The sequence below is a fragment of the Hyperolius riggenbachi genome, chromosome 5 (assembly GCF_040937935.1).
Source record: "Hyperolius riggenbachi isolate aHypRig1 chromosome 5, aHypRig1.pri, whole genome shotgun sequence".
Taxonomy (NCBI): Eukaryota; Metazoa; Chordata; class Amphibia; order Anura; family Hyperoliidae; genus Hyperolius; species Hyperolius riggenbachi.
The window spans coordinates 114,175,328-114,202,998 of record NC_090650.1 but is presented as its reverse complement, the minus strand read 5'-3'; the positions used below and the strand labels follow the sequence as shown (position 1 = coordinate 114,202,998).

At 41.7% G+C, this 27,671-nt stretch overlaps 1 protein-coding gene across 13 annotated transcripts in view; it reads left to right on the top strand.

Annotated features, from left to right (window-relative positions):
* Window positions 1-27,671, top strand: part of THRB (thyroid hormone receptor beta) — a 479,584-nt gene that overhangs the window by 354,163 nt on the left and 97,750 nt on the right. For 3 of the 13 annotated variants that reach the window (XR_011020803.1, XM_068236149.1, XM_068236153.1), the window contains exon 1: window positions 18,230-18,679. The exons of 8 other annotated variants lie outside the window; for them this stretch is intronic. Coding sequence is in view for 4 of the 5 variants with exons in the window: in XM_068236149.1 (XP_068092250.1) it covers window positions 18,253-18,679 (427 nt within the window). In the remaining variant the exon portion in view is untranslated. Of the gene's footprint in view, window positions 1-14,544; window positions 14,582-18,229; window positions 18,680-19,204; window positions 19,317-27,671 lie in introns of those variants that run through there. 2 more of the 13 variants (XM_068236154.1, XM_068236151.1) reach the window with 2 other exon arrangements.

Here is a 27,671-nt window from a genome sequence, read left to right as displayed (position 1 = left end):
GAACTTATAGGATAGAAGAACTAAGGCTGAAAAAATTGTTACAGAGTCTCTTTAAGCTCATCCAGAGTGTTGGGTTTTGCGTCTCTCAACTTTCTCTTCACAATATCCCACAGATTCTCTTTGGGGTTCAGGTCAGGAGAGTTGGCAGGCCAATTGAGCACAGTAATACCGTGGTCAGTAAACCATTTACCAGTGGTTTTGGCACTGTGAGCAGGTGCCAGGTCGTGCTGAAAAATGAAATCATCTCCATAAAGCTTTTCAGCAGATGGAAGCATGAAGTGCTCCAAAATCTCCTGATAGCTAGCTGCATTGACCGTGCCCTTGATAAAACACAGTGGACCAACACCAGCAGCTGACATGGCACCCCAGACCATCACTAACTGAGGGTACTTGACACTGGACTTAAGGCATTTTGGCATTTCCCTCTCCCCATTCTTCCTCCAGACTCTGGCACCTTGATTTCCGAATGACATGTAAAAGTTGCTTTCATCCAAAAAAAGTAGTTTGGACCACTGAGCAACAGTCCAGTGCTGCTTCTATGTAGCCCAGGTCAGGCGCTTCTGCCGCTGTTTCTGGTTCAAAAGTGGGTTCATTCTTCCATCTGCTGAAAAGCTTTATGGAGATGAAGATTTCATTTTTCAGCACGACCTGGCACCTGCTCACAGTGCCAAAACCACTGGTAAATGGTTTATTGACCATGGTATTACTGTGCTCAATTGGCCTGCCAACTCTCCTGACCTGAATCCCATAGAGAATCTGTGGGATATTGTGAAGAGAAAGTTGAGAGACGCAAGACCCAACACTCTGGATGAGCTTAAGGCCGCCATCGAAGCATCCTGGGCCTCCATAACACCTGAGCAGTGCCACAGGCTGATTGCCTCCATGCCACGCCGCATTGAAGCAGTCATTTCTGTAAAAGGATTCCCGACCAAGTATTGAGTGCATAACTGAACATAATTATTTGAAGGTTGACTTTTTTGTTTTAAAAACACTTTTCTTTTATTGGTTGGATGAAATATGCTAATTTTTTGAGATAGGAAATTTGAGTTTTCATGAGCTGTATGCCAAAATCATCAATATTAAAACAATAAAAGGCTTGAACTACTTCAGTTGTGTGTATTTGAATCTAAAATATATGAAAGTCTAATGTTTATCAGTACATTACAGAAAATAATTAACTTTATCACAATATGCTAATTTTTTGAGAAGATCCTGTACACGGTGCTGGACACATCTACACATAGGAGCGCTCACACGGAGGAGACTGACGAGACTTGGGACCAAGTGTATAATAACTAAAAAAGTGTTTTTTGTGCCACATCAGTGTGGCCTATCGGAAAGCTGTTTAACCACATGGCACTTCTAATGGCTCTACACTCTTGGCTGCCATAGTAAATGAATAGATGGTACCATGTACTCAACAATCATAGTTAATATATTCATCAGCCCTTGAAGTTTACATCATTGCAGATGTATTGAAGTGCATGGTGCATAAAAGTGGCAAAATGTTAAGCTTATCAAAACTATTGAATGTTCACCCAATGCAGCAAATGATTGTTTTCTCTTTCATTGTGAATCAGTTGTTGAATAGCATTTATTTCTCTGCCTTGTACACCTCAATTTCAATCAGATTACAGAAATATGTTTGAAATTCATACAATCTTTTTCGAATAATCTGGAAGTACGATCCTTTATATTGTGAAGGATAAAAAACACAGTCCTTTTTCAGGGTAATCCACCTTACCCACCGACATTTATTTATAGCTTTAGAAGAGGACTATATAGACTGATGCAATCTCAAAAACGGCAAAAATATTCTGAAAAATATTTATTAACACATATAGAAAAATATCAAAAGCACATGATTCTTCAGTATCACAATGATTGGTCTTGGGAATACATGAAAAAGATTTAAATTTGACAAGTGGTTGCAGCTTGGCAGATATTGAACTTCAAGGCAACGACACATGTTCGTTTCGGGCTTTTATGTAAAATTGTATGTGCCCTTCATCAGGCCGTAATACCAAATTCTGTGTAGCTCAACCAGAGGGGGGACCAATCAGGCAACAAAAGGCCAATTGCTGGGGGGTGTCTGAGCTCACCAGACACACAACATCTTCCCAACGGCTGGATACAAGCGCTGTAAGGTGTATTCCCAAGACCAATCATTGTGATACTGAAGAATCATGTGCTTTTGATATTTTTCTATATGTGTTAATAAATATTTTTCAGAATATTTTTGCCGTTTTTGAGATTGCATCAGTCTATATAGTCCTCTTCTAAAGCTATAAATGAAATTCATACAAAACATTTTGCTTTATGCCAATCGATGCAGTACAAAGCTACGAGGCCAGGGGCACAACAATAGTCTTTACAACTGAGGGGAAGCCCACTTCTCTCCCCCCATCTAAGGCTCCCCCTCCTGCGGTGATATGAAGAGTATGGTACTATACCTGCCTCCAGCGGTGGGCCTGGTCTGTTCTCCTCATTTCTCTTTACAGCTCCCAATGCCTGTCATGTGACATGTAAGGTGGTATGGGATTGTGCAGTGACTGGCTGCAGTGTGGATGGGAGAGTGAGGGCCTTTTTTCACTACCCTGCGATTTGCGATTTGATTCTGATCGCAAATCGCAAGGTACATTAAACTAATGGAAACTGCACAGCAATTTCCCTTTAGTGTGATCCGATTGCGATGCAATTTTGGTCAAAGCGCAATCGTCATCCTGACGCATTTTGTATGCGATTGAGCTGTACTGTAATGAGTATAGTAGCGCAATCGCATGGTGGAAATTGAAACGCGATTCCGATCGCATTTCATAGTGGAAAAGAGCACTGAACCGGACTCGGAGGCAGGAACACAAAGGCTGCCTAAAGGTGACCATTAACCATACAATTATTCGAATGATCGATTCTTGGATAGCATTTATCCTTTAGTGGGCCTGAACGACTGTTTCTGATCGATCATCTAAAGAATCGTATCATTAATGGCCACCTTAATACTAATGTCTGAGGGCACAATGGCTACCTAGTACTGATATCGAGGTGGGGGATCTAATATTGATATAGGAGTATTGATTATAATTTGACAAACAAACAGTGATTATAGAATATTAGGAATTGACAATGTTTTATTTAATGTGAACATCATTTACCTTCTGAAATAATATCTTTCCTGGTAACAGCGGCTTCAGTTCCTTTGCTGTAGCTGAATCTAACTTGTACATAAAACTGATTTTCAAGTGTCTGGAGGTCACGGACTTTTTATGCAGGCTTTTTTTGTTTCTGACAGCAGCAAATTCAAATGGAACCTGTACACTTAGAGAGATGTCCTTAATGTGGAGATTGCTGAAGGGCACTTTAGATGGTGCAGGGATCTATGTACTATAAAAACTGACTTTTTGGTCTGTGTGTATTTTTATAAGTGCTGCAGTGCTTCACCTTTACTTCCTGGGTATGTCTGTTTCTATGTATGGCAAGGGCTGCACTGTGACTACCTCCATATACTGGGCTAGTTGAATTAGCAGTCAGTCTATATTCATGGAGAAAAGTGAACATGGATTTATTAATATGCCACCATTGTAGCAATATTATGAACATTTTCCTTGACCTTGGCTGTGGCAGCTGTATATATTTGTTAATATAAAGTCTATTTTTACAAAGCCTGTCCTCCCACCATAGCTAAGGAGCTGTGGGCCCCGATGCAAGTTTTACAATGGGGCCCCTAAGCACTCTATACATAACAACTGATACGGCGCACCAAAACCTGCCAATGGCAACCACAGTGTCAGAGGTGCAAGAAGGGGATGGGGAACAGTGTGTTAATGATTACCACTATTCAACGTATCCATAGAAGTGATTATTATGAGCACAGGACCAATAGAGATCTAATACTGCAGTTGAGGGGGGCCCCTCTGGCTCAAGGGCCCCGATGCGGTTTAAACCTCTGCAACCCCTATTGCTACGCTGCTGCCTGCTAGTATGGGGTTGATTGGTTTAATCCTCTGAAGTCTTTGCACAGGAGGCAGCAATTGGTGTAGAGAATGCCAATTTCTGGGCCCAGAGTGGGAGGGGCAAATTTTGAATGTCAATAGCAGTTTCAAGATCTCATTTAGTGCGCATTGTTAAAGTGATTTTTGCTAAATTGCCAGGCTTCTAATAAAATATATGGGACTTATATTCAATCAGTTTTACACCCAGAGAAAAAGACTAAAGTCCCATACCCACTTTCAATGAATCAATACACAAGATTTCACGCCTCAAGAAGAACAGGTGCTGGATCCATGCAAGGTATCAGTTTCGCAGAGAAGGTCTGCACACTTTGAGCCATTAGTTTTATTGTTCCACCACGTATACAATCTCTGACCGATCTGTAACAGTCATTTTGGGGCAACACAGCATCCCCTTTATCACTTAATGTCGCCCTTAGCAATGACAATTGTTAATCATTAGGGCCTGCTGACAGAGAACGTGAGCTGAACAGACAGCTATAGCCAAGCAAGGTGTACTGTCAATTCAGTGGCGTAGCTACAAACTTCTGGGCCCTGATGCGGAATCTGGATATGGGCCCCCCCAGCAAAAAACGGCAACAGCCCCCCCAACACCCGACGCACACACATATCCGAATCCCTACAGCTGTGCATGGCATGGCTATATCAATTCAGCTTTCCAGAAGCATGGGTGCCACATTCAATTTGCAAACATACGCAGCACCCAGAGGAAATAGGGCAATTAGTAGCAAGATGCCAGTCTGAAGGAATTACAGTATTACAGTAGAATCCCTTTATAGTAAACAGGGGTGTTGCTAGGATCCTAAAAGACCAATGGGCACTGGGTGGGAAGGACCTGCGGCGCGCAGTGCGCCGTGGGAAAAATGGGTGTGGCCATGCAGGGAGTGGGCGTGGCCATGGGTGGGACCAAGTTACATGAACTTAACAGCAGTGTAACCTAATAATAATGGGCCTGCCCAGCAAAATGTTGGATGGAGCCCCCTAGCCTTTAATTAGATCGATTACTATCAGTATAGTTATAGAATAAAGAAGCATACACACATTCAATTTTGATTGGTCAATCACTGACCAATTTTACCACTGCATGTAGTATGAGGGCCAAGAGACTTTGAATACCTTATACTGTACATACTGGGCTAGCAGAGATCAGCACACACTGCAGCTAGTTTACTATCCCTACAGGCACAGAGCAACAGATTATAGTGAACATACCGGAGGTAGCAGAGATTAGCACACACTGCCGCTATAGACAACCGATAAAAAAACACATGGTGGAGGGCAGGCCGACCACAAAATGCAATCAGGTTCGCAGAAGATTTCCCCACAAAATACAATGAGTTTGGCAACAGATTTCCCCACAAATGGAATCAGATTGGCAGCATATTTCTCTACAAATGCAATGAGATTGGCAGCACATTTCCCCACAAATGCAATGAGATTGGCAGCAGATTTCCCCACAAATGCAATTAAATTGGCAGCAGATTTCCCCACAAATGCAATCTTATTGGCAGCAGATTTCCCCACAAATGCAATCTTATTGGCAGCAGATTTCCTCACAAGTGCAATCTTATTCAGTGTTCTCCCCAGGCTCTTTTAGCCGGGTGCTGCACTCAGCTAGTTTTGGTGAACACCCGGCTGTCTTCGGCTCACCTTCTCCTATTCTGTAAGCAGAGTTACACACAGAAGCACTGGCCTTGCATTCTCCCATCTTGCTCCAGCCGGCTAATTTTTCATGCCACCTGGCTACTATTTCATGCCACCCAGCTGGAAAAAATTTCTGAGGAGAACACTGTTATTGGCAGCAGATTTTCCCACAAATGCAATGAGATTGGCAGCACATTTCCCCACAAATGCAATGAGATTGGCAGCAGATTTCCCCACAAATGCAATGAGATTGGCAGCACATTTCCCCATAAATGCAATCTTATTGGCAGCACATTTCCCCACAAATGCAATCTTATTGGCAGCAGATTTTCCCACAAATGCAATCTTATTGGGTGGGTGTAAAAATTTCCCCCCCCCCCCCCCAGAGCAGGGTATGGGTGCCCGCAGTATAGTTTAGCCAGGTCTAGTTGCACTCAGCATAGGTCCACCCAGTATAGGTAGCCAAGAATAGGTACACCTGTATAGGTAGCCAGCTATAGGTCCCCCCAGTATAGGTAGCCAGGCATAGGTAAGCCAGTATAGGTTAGCCAGGTAGGTGCCTCCAGCATAGGTAGCCAGTATAGTTGCCCCCAGTATAGGTTAGATAGGCAGGCGCCCCCGGTATAAGTTAGATAGGTAGGTGCCCCCAGTATAGGTTAGATTAGGTAGGTCCCCCCAGTATAGGTTAGATTAGGTAGGTGCCCCCAGTATAGGTTAGATTAGGTAGCTGCCCCCCAGTATAGGTTATTATTATTATTTATATAGCGCCGACATATTACACAGCGCTGTACAGTGTATATATATATATATATATCTTGTCACTAACTGTCCCTCAAAGGAGCTCACAATCTAATCCCTACCATTGCCATATGTCTATATTATGTAGTGTATGTAGTCTAGGGCCAATTTTAGGGGGAGCCAATTAACTTATCCGTATGTTTTTGGAATGTGGGAGGAAACCGGAGTGCCAGGAGGAAACCCACTCAGACACGGAGAGAACACACAAACTCTTTGCAGATAGTGCCCTGGCTGGGATTCGAACCAGGGACCCAGCGTTGCAAGGACGAGAGAGCTAACCACTACGCCACCATGCTGCCCGATTAGGTTAGATTAGGTAGCTTCCCCCCAGGATAGGTTAGGTAGCTGTCCCCCAGTAAATGTTAGATTAGGTAGGTGCCCCCCAGGATAGGTTAGGTAGCTGCCCCCCAGTATAGGTTAGATTAGGTAGGTGCCCCCAGTATAGGTTAGGTAGGTGCCCCCACCCCCATAATGGAGGGGGGAGCCGCAGCCGCGGGGAGGGCAGCCCGATCTCTCCCTCCTTTCCTCTCCCCGGGCCGCCCTCCATGCCCCCCCTCGGAGTGCAGAGTGAGCGCGCAGGGAAGCGCTGTACTAAACTACTCACCTCCCTGGTTCCAATCGCCGCTCACTCGCCGCCGGTCTCCTCCTGCTCTGCATAGATGCTGATACAAACGCTGCTTCCTGTTTAGCAGAAAGCAGCATGTGTATCAGCGGCTGTGCAGAGAGGGGAAGATCAGCGGCGAGTGGACGGCGATTGGAACCAGGGAGGTGAGTAGTTTAGAACAGCGCTTCCCTGCGCGCTCACTCTGCACTCCGAGGGGGGGGGGGGGGTATGGAGGGCGGCCCGGGGAGAGGAAGGGAGGGAGAGGTCGGGCTGCCCTCCAACACTATATACACAGTGCACCAACACTATACACACATACTATATACACAGTGCACCAACACTATACACACACTATATACACTGCACACCCACTTGCTATATACACCACACACACAGACACACACACACACACACACACACACAGACACACACACACACACACACACACACACACACACACACACACAGACACACACACAGACACACACACACACACACACACAGACACACACACAGACACACACACACAGACACACACACACACAGACACACAGACACACACACAGACACACACACACAGACACACACACACACACAGACAGACACACACACACAGACACACACACAGACACACACACACACACACACAGACACACACACACACACACACAGACACCCCCCCCCCCCCACACACACACACACACACACAGACACACACACAGACACACACACACAGACACACACACACACACACACACACAGACACACACACACAGACACACAGACACACACACACAGACACACAGACACACACACACAGACACACACACACACACACACACACACACACACACACACACAGACACACACACACACAGACACACACACAGACACACACACACACACAGACACACACACAGACACACAGATGCCAGGCAGAAGGGGCATGATAACGGTGGAAGGGAAGGAATATCATATGAGAATATATGAGGAGCAAACAGTCATCCCTGCCGCCCCTCCCCCAAACACACACACACTTCTTTCCTACAAGTACCTTTCTTTAACTTGGCACAAAGCTGCCTTTAGTCTTATCTCTGTTTACCTCTGTTTACACTGTCGTTCATCCCTCAAGTGTGCGCGTGTACTTTCTGCTCTGCCTCTCTTCGGCAGGCAGTTCTTCTCCTCTTCTCTCCCATCCCATCAGCCCCAGCAATATGCCAACACCGCTCCATGCTGCAGCCACCCAATCACAGGAGAGGATGACCGGCCAGCAGCCAATTAGCGAGCAGCGCTGCGCTGGCTGATGCCCTGTGTAGCTGACTGTGCCCAGGCAGCCGGACAAAGTATGTGTATGGGGAGTGGACTCTGGGGAGGTGAAGCCGAGATTTGCGCGGCGGGCGGGCGGACCTGGCTGAAAGGGAAGAGTCCCATGCTGCACGAACGTACTCCTCACTGATGCGCAAGAAACGCATGGGGGGAGGGGGGCCCGGCTGGCCGGGCCCCCCCTCAAGGCTGCAGGAGCCGGGCCCGGTCGCGCATGCGACCCCTGCGACCTCGGGCCCTACGCCAGTGTGTCAATTGAAAGAGGAGGAGGCATGACAGCACGGCACATGAGTGAGCAGTTTCTGGTGAAGTGAAAAGTACAAGCGCAATGTGCAGTCCATCAGGATGGGTTAATTAGGATGAATGTTGGGAGAAGATGTGAACATGCTAGATTCTTGGCCAGGGTTGATCCCACACAACCATCTCAGCTGAATATTATGGGCACGATCCAATTCACGCTTTCTCCTAGGTGATATTTTCAAATCTTCTCAATAAAATGCCTTTTAAGCCACGAGCAAGCAAACAAATACTCAGAATAATTTTGACAGCACTTTTTCACCTACTGTTTGGTACTTTTCCAATTGCAGAGTGCAGAGAAGTTATTTTAAACCAGAAAACGAATGAAGGAGGCACTCAACTTGCATTTAATCGATAAAGCTGCTTAACACGACATGTTTCGGGGTTTCCCCCTTCCTCAGGTCATGTTGAGCAGCTTTATTGATTAAACGCAAGTTTAATTATCACAAGTTGAGTGCCTCCTTCATTTGTTTTCTGGTTTCCTGTATATGGAGGTGGTGACCCACAGGAGGATTGTGCACCGGCGGACCAGGCTGTAGCCCTGGGTGAGTGACAGTGCTGGGGTCATTTGTTTCTAAGTTATTTTAAACAGAAGATTAAAAATATATCTCCCGAAGAAAACTTAGGAGAAAAAAATGAATTGGATTGTGCCCCATCTAGCATATGTATAAAGCTTAACTACAAATACATATTTTCCACTGCACTAGTAGTACTACGGTAACCCAGTAAAATATTTTTGAAAACTGTGAATAACTGTGCAGAAAAACACGCCCTTTTTTATTTTGTAAATATGGTATAGTACAGTGATGGCTAACCTTTTAGAGGCTGAGTGCCCAAACTGCGACCTAACATCGACTTATTTATCACCGAGTGCCAATGGGAGGGGGGGGTGTTTACGCCACTTGAAAAATGGGCGTGGTCATGACATTGTATGGGCGGAGCTAACGTAATGATATAACAGCGAGGCATAAGAAAGCAGTGTTTCCGCCATGATGTGGTGAAACGAGGATTCGCATCATGGGTGTGCAGAAACTGTGTGATGCTATTTATTAGTATACCTGCCGTAACCCCAAAGCAGCATATATAGCCAACTATGACCATTAAATAATAAATGCAGCAACAGTTACCCCAGACACCAGAAAATAAACGCAATGTGGGCAACATTTCAGCAGAAAATCACGCAATGTGGGCAGCATTTCAGCAGAAAATAAACGCAGTGGGCCACATTTCACCAGAAAATGAATGCAGCGGGCCACATTTCACCAGAAAATAAACACAGTGGGCCACATTTCACCAGAAAATAAACGCAGTGGGCCGCATTTCACCAGAAAATAAATGCAGTGGGCAGCATTTCACCAGTAAATAAACGCAGTGGGCCACATTTCACCAGTAAATAAACGCAGTGGGCCACATTTCACCAGAAAATAAACGCAGTGGGCCGCATTTCACCAGAAAATAAACGCAGTGGGCCGCATTTCACCAGAAAATAAACGCAGTGGGCCGCATTTCACCAGAAAATAACGCAATGTGGGCTACATTTCACCAGAAAATAAACGCAGTGGGCAGCATTTAACCAGAAAATAACTCAATCTGGGAAACGTTTTAGCAGAAAATAATGCAATGTGGGAAACATTTCACCAAAAAATAATGCAATGTGAGCAACATTTCACCAGAAAATAAATGCAGTGGGCCACATTTCAGCAGAAAATAAACGCAGTGGGCAGCATTTCACCAAAAAATAACGCAATGTGGGCAACATTTCACCAGAAAATAAATGCAGTGGGCCACATTTCACCAGAAAATACATGCAATGTGGGAAACATTTTAGCAGACAATAACACAGTAAGCTGCATTTCACCTGCAAAAAAAGTAATGTACACACCTGACAGAAGTCTTCTCTCTCGGCCGGCCTCTGGCGCGCATCTCCCCTGGACGATCCTCCTGCATGTCTCCCGCGCTGACAGGCAGAGAGCAGGACTATAGGAAGATGGTGCCCGAAGCCCTGTACTGGAGACACAAATAGTCTCCAGTACAGGGCTTCGGACGCCATCTTCCCCGTAGCCCTGCTCTGCCTCCCGAGAGACTGCGGGGCTGCGGGCTATGAACTGGCGCGGCGTCTAGCAGACGCTGCGGCCAGTTCATAAGCAGCGTTGACGTGCCAGCAGATTAGGCTATGCGTGCCGGGTCTGGCACGCGTGCCATAGGTTCGCCAAGTGAACATGGGTCTAGTAGATTAGTCGTTTTAAAAAAAAAAATAGCTAGATCAAAGAGGGGTTATTTATAGACATGCTTTTGATATTTAAAAGTAAAAAAATGTTATATTGTTATTTTAATCTTTAGACCTAAACGCCTTTGTAGCCTAAGGTCCGTGTACTTTGTAACCTATTGATGCAAGGCTTTTGGCACAATTCCCTTAATGGGCAACTGTGAGCGATTTAGTCCAACATCCACATGGCAGAGGTTAGAGAACATAATCTGCACTGCATGCCTGCAAGTTTTGGGCCAACCAATTACATCACCCTGTTTTTAATGTGGTGGTGAAAAATTAAATACACATTGGCAGAAATGTTTATCCACATTGTTGTGGGCAACAGAAAATGGGAGAAAACACATTAGGGAAAATTGATATTAACAAAAGCTTGACAAAGATTCAAACTCTTCTTTTTCCTACCCAAAATGTAAAATTAAGTTTTGATGGCAGTTTCACTTTATAGTGTATGGATAGTTTTGAAAATTACGTGCGTATCTGCCTTTCCACTACTGCTTTACAAGGCAAATTGTGCACACTTGGCAAAATAAATTAATAAAGTGTAATACTTTTTTGTTCCTAAACAGTGGTCGTATCATTTATTCCACGCCAAGACAAAGATAATTTCAAAGAGGATCTTAAATGCAAAACTAGACTTCATCCCAATCAGTAGCCGATACCTCCTTTGCCACAAGCAATCTGTACGTTTTCTCAAATAGATCATCAGGAACATCTGTATGGCTGATATTGAGGTGAAACCCCTCCCACTGTGTGATGTCAGAGCCATGGCCATGACAGGTTTCTATCTGTGAACCTAATTGCATTGTGGGAGATAGCTGTTGCCAGCTTGAGCCTACCACATTGTTAGTGGGAGTGTTTATAGATAAGGGCAGTTGGTGCAGTCTGTTTTTCTTTATTCTTGCCACAAGTGAAGATGCTGACCTGCAGGCTCATGGAGGGTCAAACAACATGAACGAACTATACAGCGAGTGTCAATCTCTTCTTGACCTACCCTCTATTTTTTTTAACAACTCACTTTGCAATGTCTTGATTTATTTTTTTCTCCTATTGCTATATTTTGGTAAAGTTGCTCTTTAATTATTGCCAGTAGGGTCTCTGCATTGCAGCATCACTTTTTATACGTATTTATTTTCTTCTCCATTTTCTGTTGGTATTTCCTGTAAAGCCAATGGCTGCAGCATGCAATTGAGAGGCAAAGGGCAGGTTCAGCAGGGTTCTGCTAGTGTAAAAAGAAAGATTTCTGTGCTTTGGGAGAGGCCAGAAAGGGTAATTATAACAAAACCTCTATTCTATTTTCAACACACAGTCATCTTCGAATACCTTTGTGACATTTGAAAGGCTGATGGGCTAAGCAGGTCTTTTTAAGGCGACCACTAGAAAAGCTTAATAGCCGATAACCACAATGTAAATAGCTCACTGAGAAATAGGAATGTTCAAATTAACAGAACAAATGGAAAACATACAAAAAGATTACCTAGAGTGACTTACGAACTAAGCATGCTTTTTAGCCTGTATGCATGCAAAATATGAGAATATTTAACATCAAATCAAATGAAAAAATAGTGCTTTATTGGCTCAAGATGGTGACCTTGTAATATTCTTTGCTTTGATACATACATAAATATATATATATATATATAGTATATATATATACACACACGCACACACACACATGCGGTCAATGTTTTTGAGGCTGTACATACAGCAAAGTCTTCGGTCTCTTTCACACTAGGAGCTGTTCCGTTCTTTTGAAGGATTATTTTTAGAAAGGTAACATGAAAGTCTGTTTGACTTTCATGTTACCTTTCACATTAGACAAAGAGTTCCAGAGCATTACATTGTAACACATCTGGGAGATTTGTAACGTCCAGCCACTGTGTTTTCCCGTCGGGTGAATTAGAACTACCGCTGCTAATCAGTGTCGCACCGCAACTTCCCAACGTCACTGCAGGTCATAACGCATGCACAAAATCAGTTCGTGCACGCGTTATGTGATGTGGAAGAGCCCTTAGCTGTTACTCCTGTCTTAATTGGTGTCACACTGAAGGCCCCATGTGAGGTTGTTGTAGTGCCCAAGTTTACTGCTAGAAAATGCTCTTCTCTACTTTTCCTTAGTTTGTATATTGCATATGAAAAATACTTGTGTTTTCCTAGTGCATTCTTAGAAGCACCTCAAATCCAACAGTTTTGTAACTATGACTTATTATTAAGAGGGTGAAATGTGAATGAAAACACTTTAATGGAATAGTGAACGCTGATGAGAAGTTCAAAAGGGAGAGCCCAATATAGTGTAGTAGGCACTGGATAAGGATGGACAATGAAGGTAAGTAAAATGATACTCACAAACCCAGGTTACCCTTAGGCAACCACTGTAAATGCAGATAGAGAGAATTAGGACCTGACCTCACTCAGGATTAAGAAGTTGCTCTCTGTAGATCAGAAAGAAAGGGGTATATCACCCCTCCACCAGGGGTGGACACAGGTATCGTAGAAAGTGAACAGAGGCGCTGCAGAGGCAGTTGTGGACTTACCTCCCCAAAGCAGACATAAAATTGTCAGTTTTAAAAAACGTAATTTATTAACATAGTCCTAAAAACAGTGTTGCAACGCGTTTCACTGGTATATTCCTGCTTCATCAGGCAACAAACAATGGAGTATTCAACAGTCAGCTGTCATAATAACACCAAGCACCTCTGTCTAGAGGCGCTTGGTGTTATTATGACAGCTGACTGTTGATTACTTCATTGTTTATTGCCTGATGAAGCAGGAATATACCTGTGAAACGCGTTGCAACACTGTTTATAGGACTATGTTAATAAATCTATGTTTTTGAAAACTGAGAATGTTATGTCTGCTTCAGGGAGGTAAGTCCACCACTTCCTCCAAAGCAATTTTAAAGTTTTTAGTATATTTTATCCTGCTGGCGCCTCTGTTCACTTTCTATGATAACTGATGAGTTAAGTAATTAACTCATTAAGTAATTAAATTAAAAAAAGCACAAACTTCCCGTGAAGTAAAACGAAATTGCTACACTGATCACAAATTTTCTTTTAATGTCCAGCTCTCCAGCTATGGTTCCTGGTTCAAAACTAGGTCAGGACTCCATGTACACAAAGTTTGTATGTTCTCCTTATGTTTGAGTGGGTTTCCTACAATGTCCCAAAAATATGCAGAGAGGTTAATTGCCCACCCCCCAAACACTGAAACCCACCCCCATGAAAAAAAAAATAACAGCCATTTTTATTAGTTTGTGCAACTTAAAAAAAAGTGCAACCCAAAAGAGTGTTTCCAATATTCATGCTTTAAATCCCTGGCATTTTGGAAACTTCTGACCTCAGTTCTAGTTTAGTGGTTTTAGTTAAATGAAAACAGCACATTATGTGCAGTACTTTCTGCCAATTAAAAGTTCAATGTTTCTAATATCTGTTTCTGCCATGGCTAAATATTATGCAAATGAATTACGCCATCTGGATGTTTCTGATAGCTTGCTATTACATCCAGGTCCTCTTCCATATGATCATACAAGCACCTAATCCAGATAGGCGGAGGTCTGCTAAGGTGATTTGTGATGCCATAGTGATGCTAGCATGCCATAAAACAGATTGCTTATGAAATGATGTTGTTGAGCATCCTGCAAAGGTATGATTGACTATTGAAGAACAGTAATGTGTCTTTTGTTTAGGAAAACATTAAGTGCAGTGTATGCAATCACTAGGGAACATACTTTCCTTTTCCACTTATTAAATTCATTTCTCCCTTGATTGCTCAGCACAGTAAAAAGAAAAAAACATTGGCGTCGAGCAATAGCATTTTAATTATTTTTTTTCTGCTGTTTCAGCGTTTGATAATACGTCTTATTGTTTTGATTGCTGACAGACAATGAATAGCATACTGTATGAATGTATGGGGTTGGGATTACACTTTTTGTTAAGAAAGCAAAAGCGGCATGCTGTTCTATGTGAATCTTATGTAATGAACCTTTAGGTGGCTATTAGGAAATAGCAGCAATGCGGGTCTTAAATCACAAAGTAAAGGACTTTCCTAAGGCAACTCGAAGTGTCTTCCCAAATACATGGAGGTGCCAACACATGAAGATACTCTTTATTAGTTGCTCCCATAATGGGGAGTAGGAAGTAGATTTGACCCATGAAACGCAACACAAATAAGAGAAGGGAATCTCAAAAAAACTGAAATACTTCACTGAAGTAGACTATAGTGTCATCTTTTGGGAGTGTAAGTCCACCACTGTAGAACAGAAAAGTACACCACTCCTCCGACTCGACCAGGACCAGGACCATGAGCAGCCCGACCACACAGACACCATGCAAGAAGAAGGACATCCCCTCAACCGGTACAATAAAAGTCCAATCTTTATTTAGAAGTGAACATACAAATTTGCCATGTCCAGTATGTTCACTTTCTAAATAAAGATTGGACTTTTATCGTACCGTTTGAGCGGACCTCATTCTTCTTCCATTACGTCCACCACTACTACCCATTTTTACATTTTTTAGAATTTTTAATCTATTTCAGCGCCTCTGTTATACTCAGTTCAGTCTTGATTGTCACCACCCCTGGTGGAGGGGGTCCCCCCCATTTTTTCCTTGCTACCTCAGAATAGACTTATTAATCCAAGTGGGTTTGGGTCTAATCTCCCCACCTGTCATTATAGTGGTGATCTGAATGTTTTGTTAGATGTTTTCTCATTTTAAGTGAAGGGATGTCTGCCTGCTAGCATTGTTCAGAGACTTTAGTTCTAATCTGAAAGTTTAAATAGTGCTTAGCTTTTTTCCCCCTTTAACTACCAATGGAGCATTTTTCCTGTATTGATGTATGTATGAGTCGATTCAGGATTGTATAGTGATAGCATGAGACTTCATTATACTGTACAGCAGGAATGTTTCTGTATGTCATTGTTGGCTTAAATGAACCAAAAGTCTTTTGCTTTTATATTGTGCTATACAATGATGTCTAGCTTTTACAGTGTTTCATTTGCAGTACAAGAATAATGTTACCTCTGCGCTGAATATGTGTATTATTCTATGGTGAATTCTATGAAACAGATTTTTTTTTATAAAGGTGGATTTATTGGTAGAATAATAGGATGTATACTTTACCATAATGTACTCTGTCATCCCCCAATGAATGACATAACTGACACAATAGATGGTCTTTTATTAGGTATATGGATTGCTGCACCTAGCAACCTATTGTGCATTCACTTTAATGGATAATAAAGAGTTTGCTGAATGTCAGTGTACATAAGGTTATCACAGCTCATCCATAAAGGTCTGACTGCTGAGTTTCTGCAAAATGTATCCTTAGTGTCTTACAAAATTAACTTTAAAGTGTACCTGAGATTAACCAAAACACATACTTATCTAAGAAGAGGGAAGCCTCTGGATCCTATAGAGGCTTCCCATACTTTCTCCCAGTTCCTCTTGAGGCACGAGCGCAGCGGTACTGTGCATGTGTGAGTACAGCCGTGCCTGCACCTTAAGCCAAAGCTGCACGTGCACGAGTGGTACTGTGCATGTGTGAGTACAGCCGTGCCTGCACCTTAAGCCAAAGCTGCACGTGCACGAGTGGTACTGTGCATGTGTGAGTACAGCAGTGCCTGCACCTTAAGCCAAAGCTGCACGTGCACGAGCGGTACTGTGCTGCGGCCACGCTCGTGCCAGAAGAGGAGCACAGCCCCGATGTTGCAGAGAGTCCCAACAAGCAGTGGCTAGGAATACACGGGAGGCTTCCCTCTTCTTCAGTGGATCTGTGTTTCTTAAAGTGAATGTCAAGTAAAAAAAACAGATAATCACCTATGGAGAGGATAGGCTCTGGGTCCGATAGAGCCTTCCCGTTCCTCTCACGGTCACCTCGTTCCAGCGCTGTCAACCCTGTTAACAGTATTTGACTGATCGCTAGAATACTGCTCTGTTCCACTGCAGGAGGTTTCAGAAGTCTTTGGGAGCTCCAGTGCTCCCAAAGATGGGTGGCTTCATACCGCGCATGTGCAAGCTTGTTCTCTCCCGCGCTCACGCACACGCAGTATAAAGCCATCCGTTTTTGGGAGCACTCGGGCTACCGAAGAGTTCCGAAGCCTCCTGTGGCGACAGATTGGAATGAGGTGACAGCACTGGAACCAGGGAACCGGGAGAGGAATGGGAAGGCTCAATAGGACCCAGAGCCTAAATCAGGTAAAAAGGGTGCAGGAACCCTTACAGAAGAAAAGGCATTGCCATAGGCGCCTATGATAAAAGCCGCGATTAGCAGCAGAAAAGGGAAATTTGGGCACATGGTGGCAGCCATTGTCAGATGCCTGCTGAGCCAAAATTAACCATTTTTACTTTGTGGCTAAGAAGTTAAATTTGGGCGCCCAATTAGCAGCAAGCATTGAGAATTCCCACACCCGGAGGCACCCGATAGAATTGCGTCTTAGGGTGAGGCACCACCAGGGGAGGGTTCTGTGTGAGAGTAGGTTTAGGTTTGGCTATTGTAAAATATCGGTTAACATTACCGATATTTTACTATGGAATCCAGCAGTAGAATGACATTTTTCCAGGCTCCTTTATTTCATGTATGACCTAGAGCATTCCCTCTCCATAGGTAAGTATCTCTTTGTTTTTTTATTTCAATTAACATTGGCTTTAACTCGAACTCTGGCTTGGGTTCTCTTTAAAGCAATCCATAACTAAAAAAAATAAATAAAACTGATGAGATTAACAATTCCTAAATATTACTTCTTTTTTTTTTTTCTAAAATCACACTGTTTTAATTTGTGTTTAAAAAAACTAAACATATTCTTTGATTCTTTGTCTAAGTTGACAAGTTCTTTATGCCATTTTGGATTGAAAGAACTGCACAAAATCCAGGAGCGCTAACAGAAGAGTTTACCGGGAGAAAGCATAATATCATTCTAAAAAGAAGCTTCATTAATCAGACGTAATAGGAAATGGAATTAAATAGCAACCACATCTTATACTAAACAAACTAAACAAATGTTTCTGCAGACAGTGTCTGTGCTAATAAAATGCCTTCTGTTTTGAAGTAATTATGCAGCTGACTGTCAGTCCACAAGAATGTCACACTTAGGTGAAGGAGTGTGAGCCAGGTCAGTATGTGGTAAGAACAGTCATACAAGGCTGAATCCTCAATGTTTTCAGTTCTTACTGACTAAATATTATCGATGACCAGCTTCGACCTGGGGGACCTTAAATGATCGTAGAGCAGAAGCTCATAAACTGACAGAGCCTTGCAACCAGGCCAGAGCTCTCTATAGCAAGGGAACAGAACACCTAGATTGTAGCCAGTGACTGATGAATATGAGCTGTTCTGTGAAACTTACTGGAAGTCTGTATAAGAGGAACGGAGAACTCATGATGCAAGCAAGTAACAAAGCCTACTCGGCGGCAAAAAGATTTTTGCCCAGAATTCCATATCTGAGCAAAATGCTAACCATGCCAGATGTTTTCCCCAAACCATTTATGAACCCGCCTGGAGAACGGTCAGAAGACTGGCAATTTCGAATGAAATTGAATTCCAAATCTCTGTATCCCGGCCTTCGTAAAGACAATGCGAGAGGTTTCTTGTATGAAAATTTAACAAATGGGAAAATGACAAGACAGTCCTATTACAACATCTCTGGATCATACTTCAGTGAATCAAGCTTTAAACTGAGCCAGATGAAAATAAACGAGCTGAGCTATGCCTGTAAACCTGTATGCCAACTGGAGCATAGGAAAGGTAATTGAATTTAGGCTGTGGTATGTCCAATAATTCTCATTCAGTTCAAGAGTCATTTAGCATGACACCAGTTTCTGTGGATGTGTTTACACAGAGAGATGTACTCAGTGCTGGACAGCATATGGGAAGATCCCTCACTTGACACATAATCTTTGCGGCCTGTATCTGGGTTCCAAAGAGAACCTGTTAACAGTCAATTGATGCAGTTCCTGAGTCTTACTTTCAGGTATTCTCTAAAGCTAGCCCTACGCTTATCAATTTTTGTGTTTCAACAACATTTCTTCAATTAAATTGAGGATGTATTGAATACACTTTTGGCCGTTTGATCAGTGAAATCAATCAATATTGGGCTGGAAATCAAAATTCTGTTTTCAAAGCAGGATGGAAAATTACAGTTGGTTACACAGGAATTGGCTGCCTTTTCAGTCGTTTTTAATCAACTGTAGTTCAATTTACTTTTTCTGACCATGCACTATGACATTGCTTTGACATTGATTTCATTGCAACTCTGAGTGATTGAAACACATATTAGATTGATAATTTGGATGCCATCTGCCAAATATCGCTTTGATCAATTTCTTCTAGAGCTGATTGAAAAAGATTCCCGGACATATTGGCCCTGGCGTATGGATTTCCTGTGAGTTATTTCACTTTAGGTTTTTTCTCACCCATCTTCACAATATATAATATCTTTATAATATTCTTTACCTGCTAAGCAACAAAGAAACTAAAAACAAGCTGTCCTTGATTAAACCAACTTTGATACCACTTCATAACATATCTTGTGCTTTGATGGCTAAATGCTGAAAAGGTATTGTATACTGAAGCTGAAAAGACAAATATCTTATCCAGTAAGTTTATCTCATGAGTCATCTAACTTCATTGTTTCCGCAAAACCTTTTCAATACTTGCATACTTAGCAAGAAACAAAAAAGTAAAACAAATAGGATCAAACTTGAATTAACCTAAGACAACTTCTTTTCAGTGACCTTTTTTGCTTGCTCTTTGCTGTCTAGAAAAGATAATTCGCAGGAAGATGTTTGTTGATCAGGGCCAACGTGCTTTAGTATGGAATGCTATTATACTGTATTTCCACTCACTGGTATTATATTTCTATCATATTTAGAGAGTTTGCTTGTTATTTTGAATGCTAAATATTTAACCCTTTGCTATAGCATTAGTTTTGTTAACTTGAGGTCAGCTGATGGGTTCATGGTTATATTACAGGTTATATTACAGGAGGTACTAGGCACTATAAACACATATGGGTGAATGGCCTCATTTTCAATAATCTGTAAATGAAATTTACCATTTTCTTTCGTTTTGTATATACTGTATGTGGACAACACGCCACAATAGTATTAGCAGTACTTCCTGATATCTGAAACTACTTTGAAATGACAGTAGTCATCCGATCAGCTGAGAGATAGCATGTGATCACTGTGTTCCATACTACACAGTAGGTCCATGGGCTTCACTAAATGTGCCAAAGTGGTACTTGCCACCATGGTGCCTACCGTATTTATAAACAAAACTTGAGGAAAATTCAGTTTATCTCACCATTTCATCAAGAGTAGGTATCGTTCATTGGCAAATAAAGCTGGAGACATGGAGAAAAGAAGTACTATAAAAGTAGGTACGTTGAATTGAACATGAAAAATGAACTGAACATTATGAAATAGTGTACACGTGGGGCTTGATTCACAAAGCCGTGCAAACTGTTTAGCACGGGTGTGCTAAACAGTTAGCATGTGAAGTGCCGTTCGCGGACTTTTGCGAGCGCAATTTGCCGCAAATTGCACACGCAAAAGTCCGCGATCGAACGAATCGCGGCACTTTGCACGCGCAAAAGTCCGCGAACGGCACTTCACGTGCTAACTGTTTAGCACACCCGTGCTAAACAGTTTGCACGGCTTTGTGAATCAAGCCCGTGGTGAACTGAAGGATCGATGGCTTGTATTGAAATGACCAAAAAATTGGAGATAAATGTCACCCTCCCCATTGTCAGATCTTTGCTATGGACCTTCCACCCTCCAAGTACTGATAAAAGCTCTGTTGTATTTTTGGTGAACAAGTTTATTTACCTCTTTATTTGAAAAATTCTCAAAATTGGTGAACATTGAATGGAAAGTGGAAAAAGGTGAAAATATTTATGGCTCTTTGACACTTTTATAAATATGGTGAACAAAAATATTTGTTCATCACCAAAAAGCTGGAGAATCACCAGAAATCCTTCTCCAGTGAAAGCAATAGTCAGTTTATGTAGATAGGAATACCAGTAAAAGTAGAAGCCTTATGCTAGGAATACACAATGGCTTCAATTCACTAAGCTTTATCAAACACTTTATCGAACGTTTGATAATTTACCTCATGGGTAAAATCTAATTTTGAATTCACTATGGTGATTTATTGAACATTTTATCGATAAAACATTTGATAAATCTATAACACTTTAGTGAATTTAAAATTACATTTTACTCATGAGGTAAATTATCAAACGTTTGATAAAGTGTTCGATAAAGCTTAGTGAATTGAGGCCAATGAGTTTTTTGGGGGGGCATATCTTTTTTTTTTTTTCTGATCACTTTCCATTCACTTATATGAGAAAATCGATCAGAAAAAAACCAAGAATCAAAATCAGATCGGACCTGTTGGAAATTATCTATCGAGCCATCTAGCTGCCAAAAATCTCATGGTGTATTCTCAGCATTAGGCTTCATTTTCACTGTGCACGGCATGCACCTTGCGAGACACGATGCTGGCACAGCTGCGATGCGTCTCGCAGCTGAATCCCTCTAGCTTTGCCGTGCACGGCTATGGAACTCGGACACTCGATATGAGTTTACGCTGCATGCCGTCACGTTTTTGCCCGCACACAAATTTGCATGCTGCCTATTGACTTCAATAGGCTGCAAAATCGCATTCACATTCAAAATCGCACCGGTGGAAGCATAAGCTTAGTGAGTGTTCACATTGCGGAAAATGCATGCAAGCTTCTGCGTTTGTAATTTTTTGATTTCTTTTTTGTACAAACATTTGTGTGTGAATTTTTCACACACAAAAAAAAAATACAATATGAATTCTGAATAAATTCCAATAAAGCTAATTTACATGAAAAATACATCTGATTAGCTTCCAAAACGCATGCCATTTTTCATTCACAAATTTGCAAATTGCACGTGAGGTTTAGTGTGGACCCTGTCTTATGGTGCCCATACATGGTACAATTTTTCCTTTTGTTTTTTTATTCGATAATTTTGTTCGATTATTCCATTGGATCAAATATATAGAGATTTTTCCAACATGTCCGATCAGATTTTTATAGAAAAAAACAGGATATTCGATCATTTTTCTTAATAAAAAAAGTTTTTTGGTTTTTTTTACTTTCATTTGAATTGACAAGACAAGACAAGACAAATAACATTTATATTGCGCTTTTCTCCTTGCGGACTCAAAGCGCCAGAGCAGAGCAGCAGCCACTAGGGCGCGCTCTATTGGCAGTAGCAGTGTAAGGGAGACTTGCCAAAGGTCTCCTACTGAATTAGTGCTGGCTTACTGAACAGGCAGAGCCGAGATTCGAACCCTGGTCTCCTGTGTCAGAGGCAGAGCCCTTAACCATTACACCATCAGCCAACTGCAAAATTGATCATTTTAGTCGAATAAACGGGAAAATTGAATGATTTTATTGTACCGTGTATGGGCACCTTAACTGTTACTGTGAATATCCAAATCTGATTTATTGGTTCACCAATATTAAAATGAGTGATTTAGCAATACAGGCCTTTTCTGTGTATAAGCTGATGCCTTTCGGAAGTCCTCTCCAACATGGGCAGTCTTAATGGACCTGTTGTTAGGCCTTGTTCACATCATAAATCACAATCGCTGACACCAGCGTTTTGCGATTTTGTGTGTGATCTTTTTTTGCGCCACCCGGCGCTTACCTGCACATTGCGATTTTTTTATAAAGCCACTTTTGCAGAGCGATTCTGTTTTAACACTTTCTGACGTCAGTCAGGGCATGAACTCTTTCACGCGGAAAATAATAATAATTATTATTATTTAGTATTTATATAGCGCTGACATCTTCCGCAGTGCTGTACAGAGTATATATAGGCTTGCCACTAACTGTCCCTCAGAGGAGCTCACAATCTAATCCCTACCATAGCCCTATGTCTATGTCGTAGTCTAGGGCCAATTTTTGGGGAAGCCAATTAACTTATCTGTATATTTTTGGGATGTGGGAGGAAATCAGAGTGCCCGGAGGAAACCCCACAGACACGGGGAGAACATACAAACTCCTTGCAGATGTTGACCTGGCTGGGAATCGAACCAGGGACCCAGCGCTGCAAGGCGGGAGCGCTAACCACCACGCCACCGTGCTGCTCACAAGAATGTATTTATTCTTAAAAGCACTCAGGAAATCACCACTTTTTCATGTGTTTTGTGATTTCCCTATACCTTCTATTGAGGCAAAACACCCCAAAAATGGTACAGGCAGCGCTTTACTGAGCGCATCGTAATCAAACCGCTCAGATGTGAACAGGGAAATCATTGCACAAGCGCCTTTAGGTCGATTTTCAAAATCGTGCATGCTTAAAAAATCCCAAAAGCGCCCTTAGTGTGAACAAGACATTATACATAGAGAAATTCTGGCTTTCCCTTTTTTTTCTTCAAATACCTATTCAGGTTCAAACGTCAAACATTTCAACAAAGTGTCTGCTTGTATGAAGAGAAAACATGCAATGTTAATGTTATTTTTTTGATAGTATTAAGTCTAATGTATGTGAATAAGCAATACGGGATCATTATTATTAAACTGGCACACAGAAAAGTTCTTCAGATATTCTAGGGCTGGAATTCTGAGCTTCTCAGTCTAGTTGGACCTTTGCAAAGTAATAAATTCCACAGGAGAAGCTGTTTTGTATAATATGTTTGCATATTATTGCTACAAACCATTAATGAATGTGTATTAACCTTTAACACCCTTTAACACTGAAAGTGTTACAAATGAAATCACATACGTTTTCCTCACTTTTTGGAGCAAGAGGAGCAGTTTGTAGCTGTTCTGGGTGCTAGCATAGCATTTAAGTCAATTTGCATTGAAACAAACATTCCTACCACTGCTGACTTTAAACATCCTTTTCATCTATTTAATGCTCATTCTGTGACTGTATTGCTCAGTGAGAACAAGCATACAGGCAGAGAAGTCAATAAATCCAAAAGCACAAAATATTCTTTAGTTACTCTCTCATGGAATAATGAGGCCATAGGATGAACATGCATTTCATCCAGTTATGTCTTCAATAAAAATTATTGAAAATCATTTTTTAATATATGTAATGAAATGCATTTTATTTAGACACTGAGTCTATCTTTATATTAGGCTCATACACTCCTCTGCACACCAGGCATGTACACTGGGAGGGGGAGTACTGCACTGTAAAGACCCGTACCCACTATGCAATTTTTCCGGCAATTTTTGAAACGACCGCTTCTCGTGACATGTGTACAGGCGTGACTAGGTGAAGGATGGTTTGCATTGCGCGCTGATAACAACAGTCATGGCGGATCTGATTTTTAAGATCCCCGACAACAAAGAAGTGCTGCGATCGTTTGAACTCTCGCTCACCGTGTGACATCCCGTGTTCCCGTGGGCAGGGAGATTGATTAGGGAACTTAGTTCACTGGTAGGCGTAGCTGTGAGGTTTCTCCGATCTGTCGTCAGGTGAGTATTCAGCTTCAGGAAGCTTGTCTGAATTGCCATTGTAGAATGTTATTTGTGGCAGGAAGTTTGATTGCAGGAGGAGATTGCAGAATTGTCAGTACACTGCTACACCAGACTATCCGGTCAGGCTGAAGTCGGGGCTTTGCCCAGTTTGTATTTCTTTGTTGCAGTGGGGAAAAGGGGAAAGCTACAGAGATGATTTTGCTGCCTGTTCTGCCATGACAGTACTGGCCAAACAGAATTGCAAAACTTTTGGCACACAAGGCGTTTCATATATTGTGTTTCAATGGTGTATTTAGCTGTCATTGTAATGATTGTCAGGGAAAAATGCACTTCATTGTGCATATTGCCATAATATCGCAATAATGTGATATAACAAAATATGGTCCTGTCTGAGTAGCCGACATGTGCTATTTAATTCCCCTTTTGTAGCGCATGTATGTTTTTTTCGCTGGTGTGTGGTTTGTTTTTTTGATGGTTGAAGGATTTAAGTTTCTGTCCTTTTAGGTCAGTCAAGGAGGATTAAGTCTTCTAAAGAGATGTTACCTCATGAAAAAGTTAAACTGGTTTTAAGCACTTTGCTTCTTTAGAATAATCAGATATTTACCTCAGAATGCCTTCTCTGGACAGATGCTCTCTGCATATGGCTTTAACCTCTAATTCATCCAGCTAGAGAGACAAGATGCTCCTCGCTAACTTGTTAATTAGATGTTCCATTTGACAGTAAACCAAACACATCATTATCTTCTCAAAGATGTACACAGTCCAGCATTTCCTCGAGTGCATTAACTCTGCAAAATGATTACTGTGCGCAGTTGAGATTTGTAAGTCAAAATACATTTACAAAGCTGTACTGTAGAATGCTACAACTAACACTAACAGAGTACTGTATCAGGAACACTATGCGGATACTGGTTGGAACCTTTCTTTTTGATCAGGTCAATTGGGTGCCGCGATCGTTAGGCCTCTAATAATTGCCCGTGTTAATTATAGGTAAACGGGTGCCCAAGCAGTGATTTAGGCTTCCAATGTGGCTAGTAGCAGATTGGCTTCTACATAGTAATTAATGGTTATAGACGATCAGCTACAACTATTATTTGAGCATTGGGACTTTGAGGTTAGTTTTAGGTTCTTAATAATTGAATTGCAATAATAAATGAAAAGGCGACACACCACTGGCTTAATGCAATTATAGCTCTGTATCAAGACAGGCTACACTACATGTTGTGGACTGTTCGTCATTCGTCACCTGACAAATACCCTTTCATTAAAGCCACTTAATTTCAATTAAACTGTGGGGACCTAAAAAAAAAAAAAAAAACTTAGATACTCATGTATGCAGAGGGAAGGCTCTGGATCCCAGCAGTTCAGGTGTTTCTGACATCTTTTAAAATCTGACAAGATTGGCTACAAGACAAACTTTTGCTGCCTTCATTTTTCTGCCCCTTACAAATTGTTTATTTCGCATTCTTCCCTCCAACTGCTTTTTTTAATTGTATTTATTACCTAACTGCATGTAAATAAATGTATCCATGCTCCCAGCTCCTCCAGTACCTACGCATTCTGAGTCCCATGCTGCAAGTGCTCATGGGAGCTCAGCCTGGGGAGGAGGAGGTTTTTGCTGAAGCATGTATGAGATTTCAGAAGCAAGGGGGCGGAGAGGGGAGGAGAAAGGAGGAGAGAGCAGTGAAGTTTTCACAGGCTAAGGGGAGGAGATGCAGAGCAGCTTGCCTGTGTAATGATGACAAGCAGAATATGGCTGCTTACATTGTATCACAGGAATAACTAATCATATACTGTTGAAGCTGTTTGCAGCTAGATTTACTGTGCAAACCATCTAAACTGTAGATAAGATATATAGACAAGTTACTTGCTATAGTTAATTTTTCATCCCGTATCTGCTTTTAAACTGTCGGGAATAAAATAAAAAATCAATTCTTTATTTTTATCTGGTAAACAAGTAATAAGGATGCTAACCAAGCAATCCAAAAGTTAAAAATCACTCTTATTTTTCTTCTCCATAAAACATCATTCCACAGTTTCCCTGGCTCTTTTTTGGCACATGTGCCACACAAAAGAAGTTGCAAGGCATGCTGGGTTTTCTTTTTTTATTCTCTACTATTCTACTATCCCCTCAGACTTAACTAATGCAGCCTGATTGGCTGAAGCCTCTTTCCCTCCTGTTTTCCCCTCCCACACCTCTGTTCCTCTCTGATTGGCCAATATTTCTCAATGCATTTTCTTCTGCAGAGCTGGGTGGGGGAGTGTCTGAAGACTGGGAGGGGGGCTGGCTATGATACAAAGACAGAGTAAGGGAGGAAATAATGTCAGGATTGGCTGCAAGATAGACACAGACAAAATGGAAAATCCTAAGAGGGATTTTCTCTTTTTTTACTATAGAGAAATCACTAAAATCAAAATGTGGACAGTGTAATACATATGTTATGTAAGTAGAGCAAGTATTTATATACTTGTATATGTGGGGTTTTTTTTTTTTAGTATAGGGTTTTTTAGTATAGCTGACAGCTTCAGTCTACTTTTAACCACTTTGTCCTCCTTGACGTATAAAAACGTCAAGGAGGACAGGCGCGCTCCCGCGGCCGATCGCGTGCGTGCACGCGCACTCCTGGCCGTGGATTCGGTAGCCCAGGAATCAATGTATCGGGCTATGGTGCCCGATCACTGATTCCTCTCCCCCGCTGAAAAAGCGACAGCTTCTCTCGGAAGCTAACCTTTTTCTGAAGCTATGTCCCTCTAAGCGTACATTGTACGCTTAGAGTGACGTCATGTAAACAAAATCAAGATTGACATCTTGTGGCCAAAAAGTAAAACTACAAGTAAAAGTAAAAAAACATTACAATACACAAATATTTCTCCAAATAAAACACTATTTATATCCCACCCGCCCAAAAATGCCCACATAAAATGTTTAATAAAAAAAAAAAAACATTACTATAAAAAAAAAAACACATAAATATTTACCTAAGGGTCTAAACTTTTTAAATATCTATGTAAAGATGAAATATTTCTCTCTATTTTTTTTTTTATAAGCTTGTAAATAGTGATGGGTTCAAAACGGAAAAAAAATCTCTTTTATTTCCAAATAAAATATTGTCGCGATACATTGTGATAGGGACATAATTTAAACGGTGAAATAACCGTGACAAATGGACAAATACAATCGGTGGGTTTTAATTATGGAGGCATGTATTATTTTAAAACTATAATGGCTGAAAACTGACCAATAATAAATTTTTTCATTTTTTT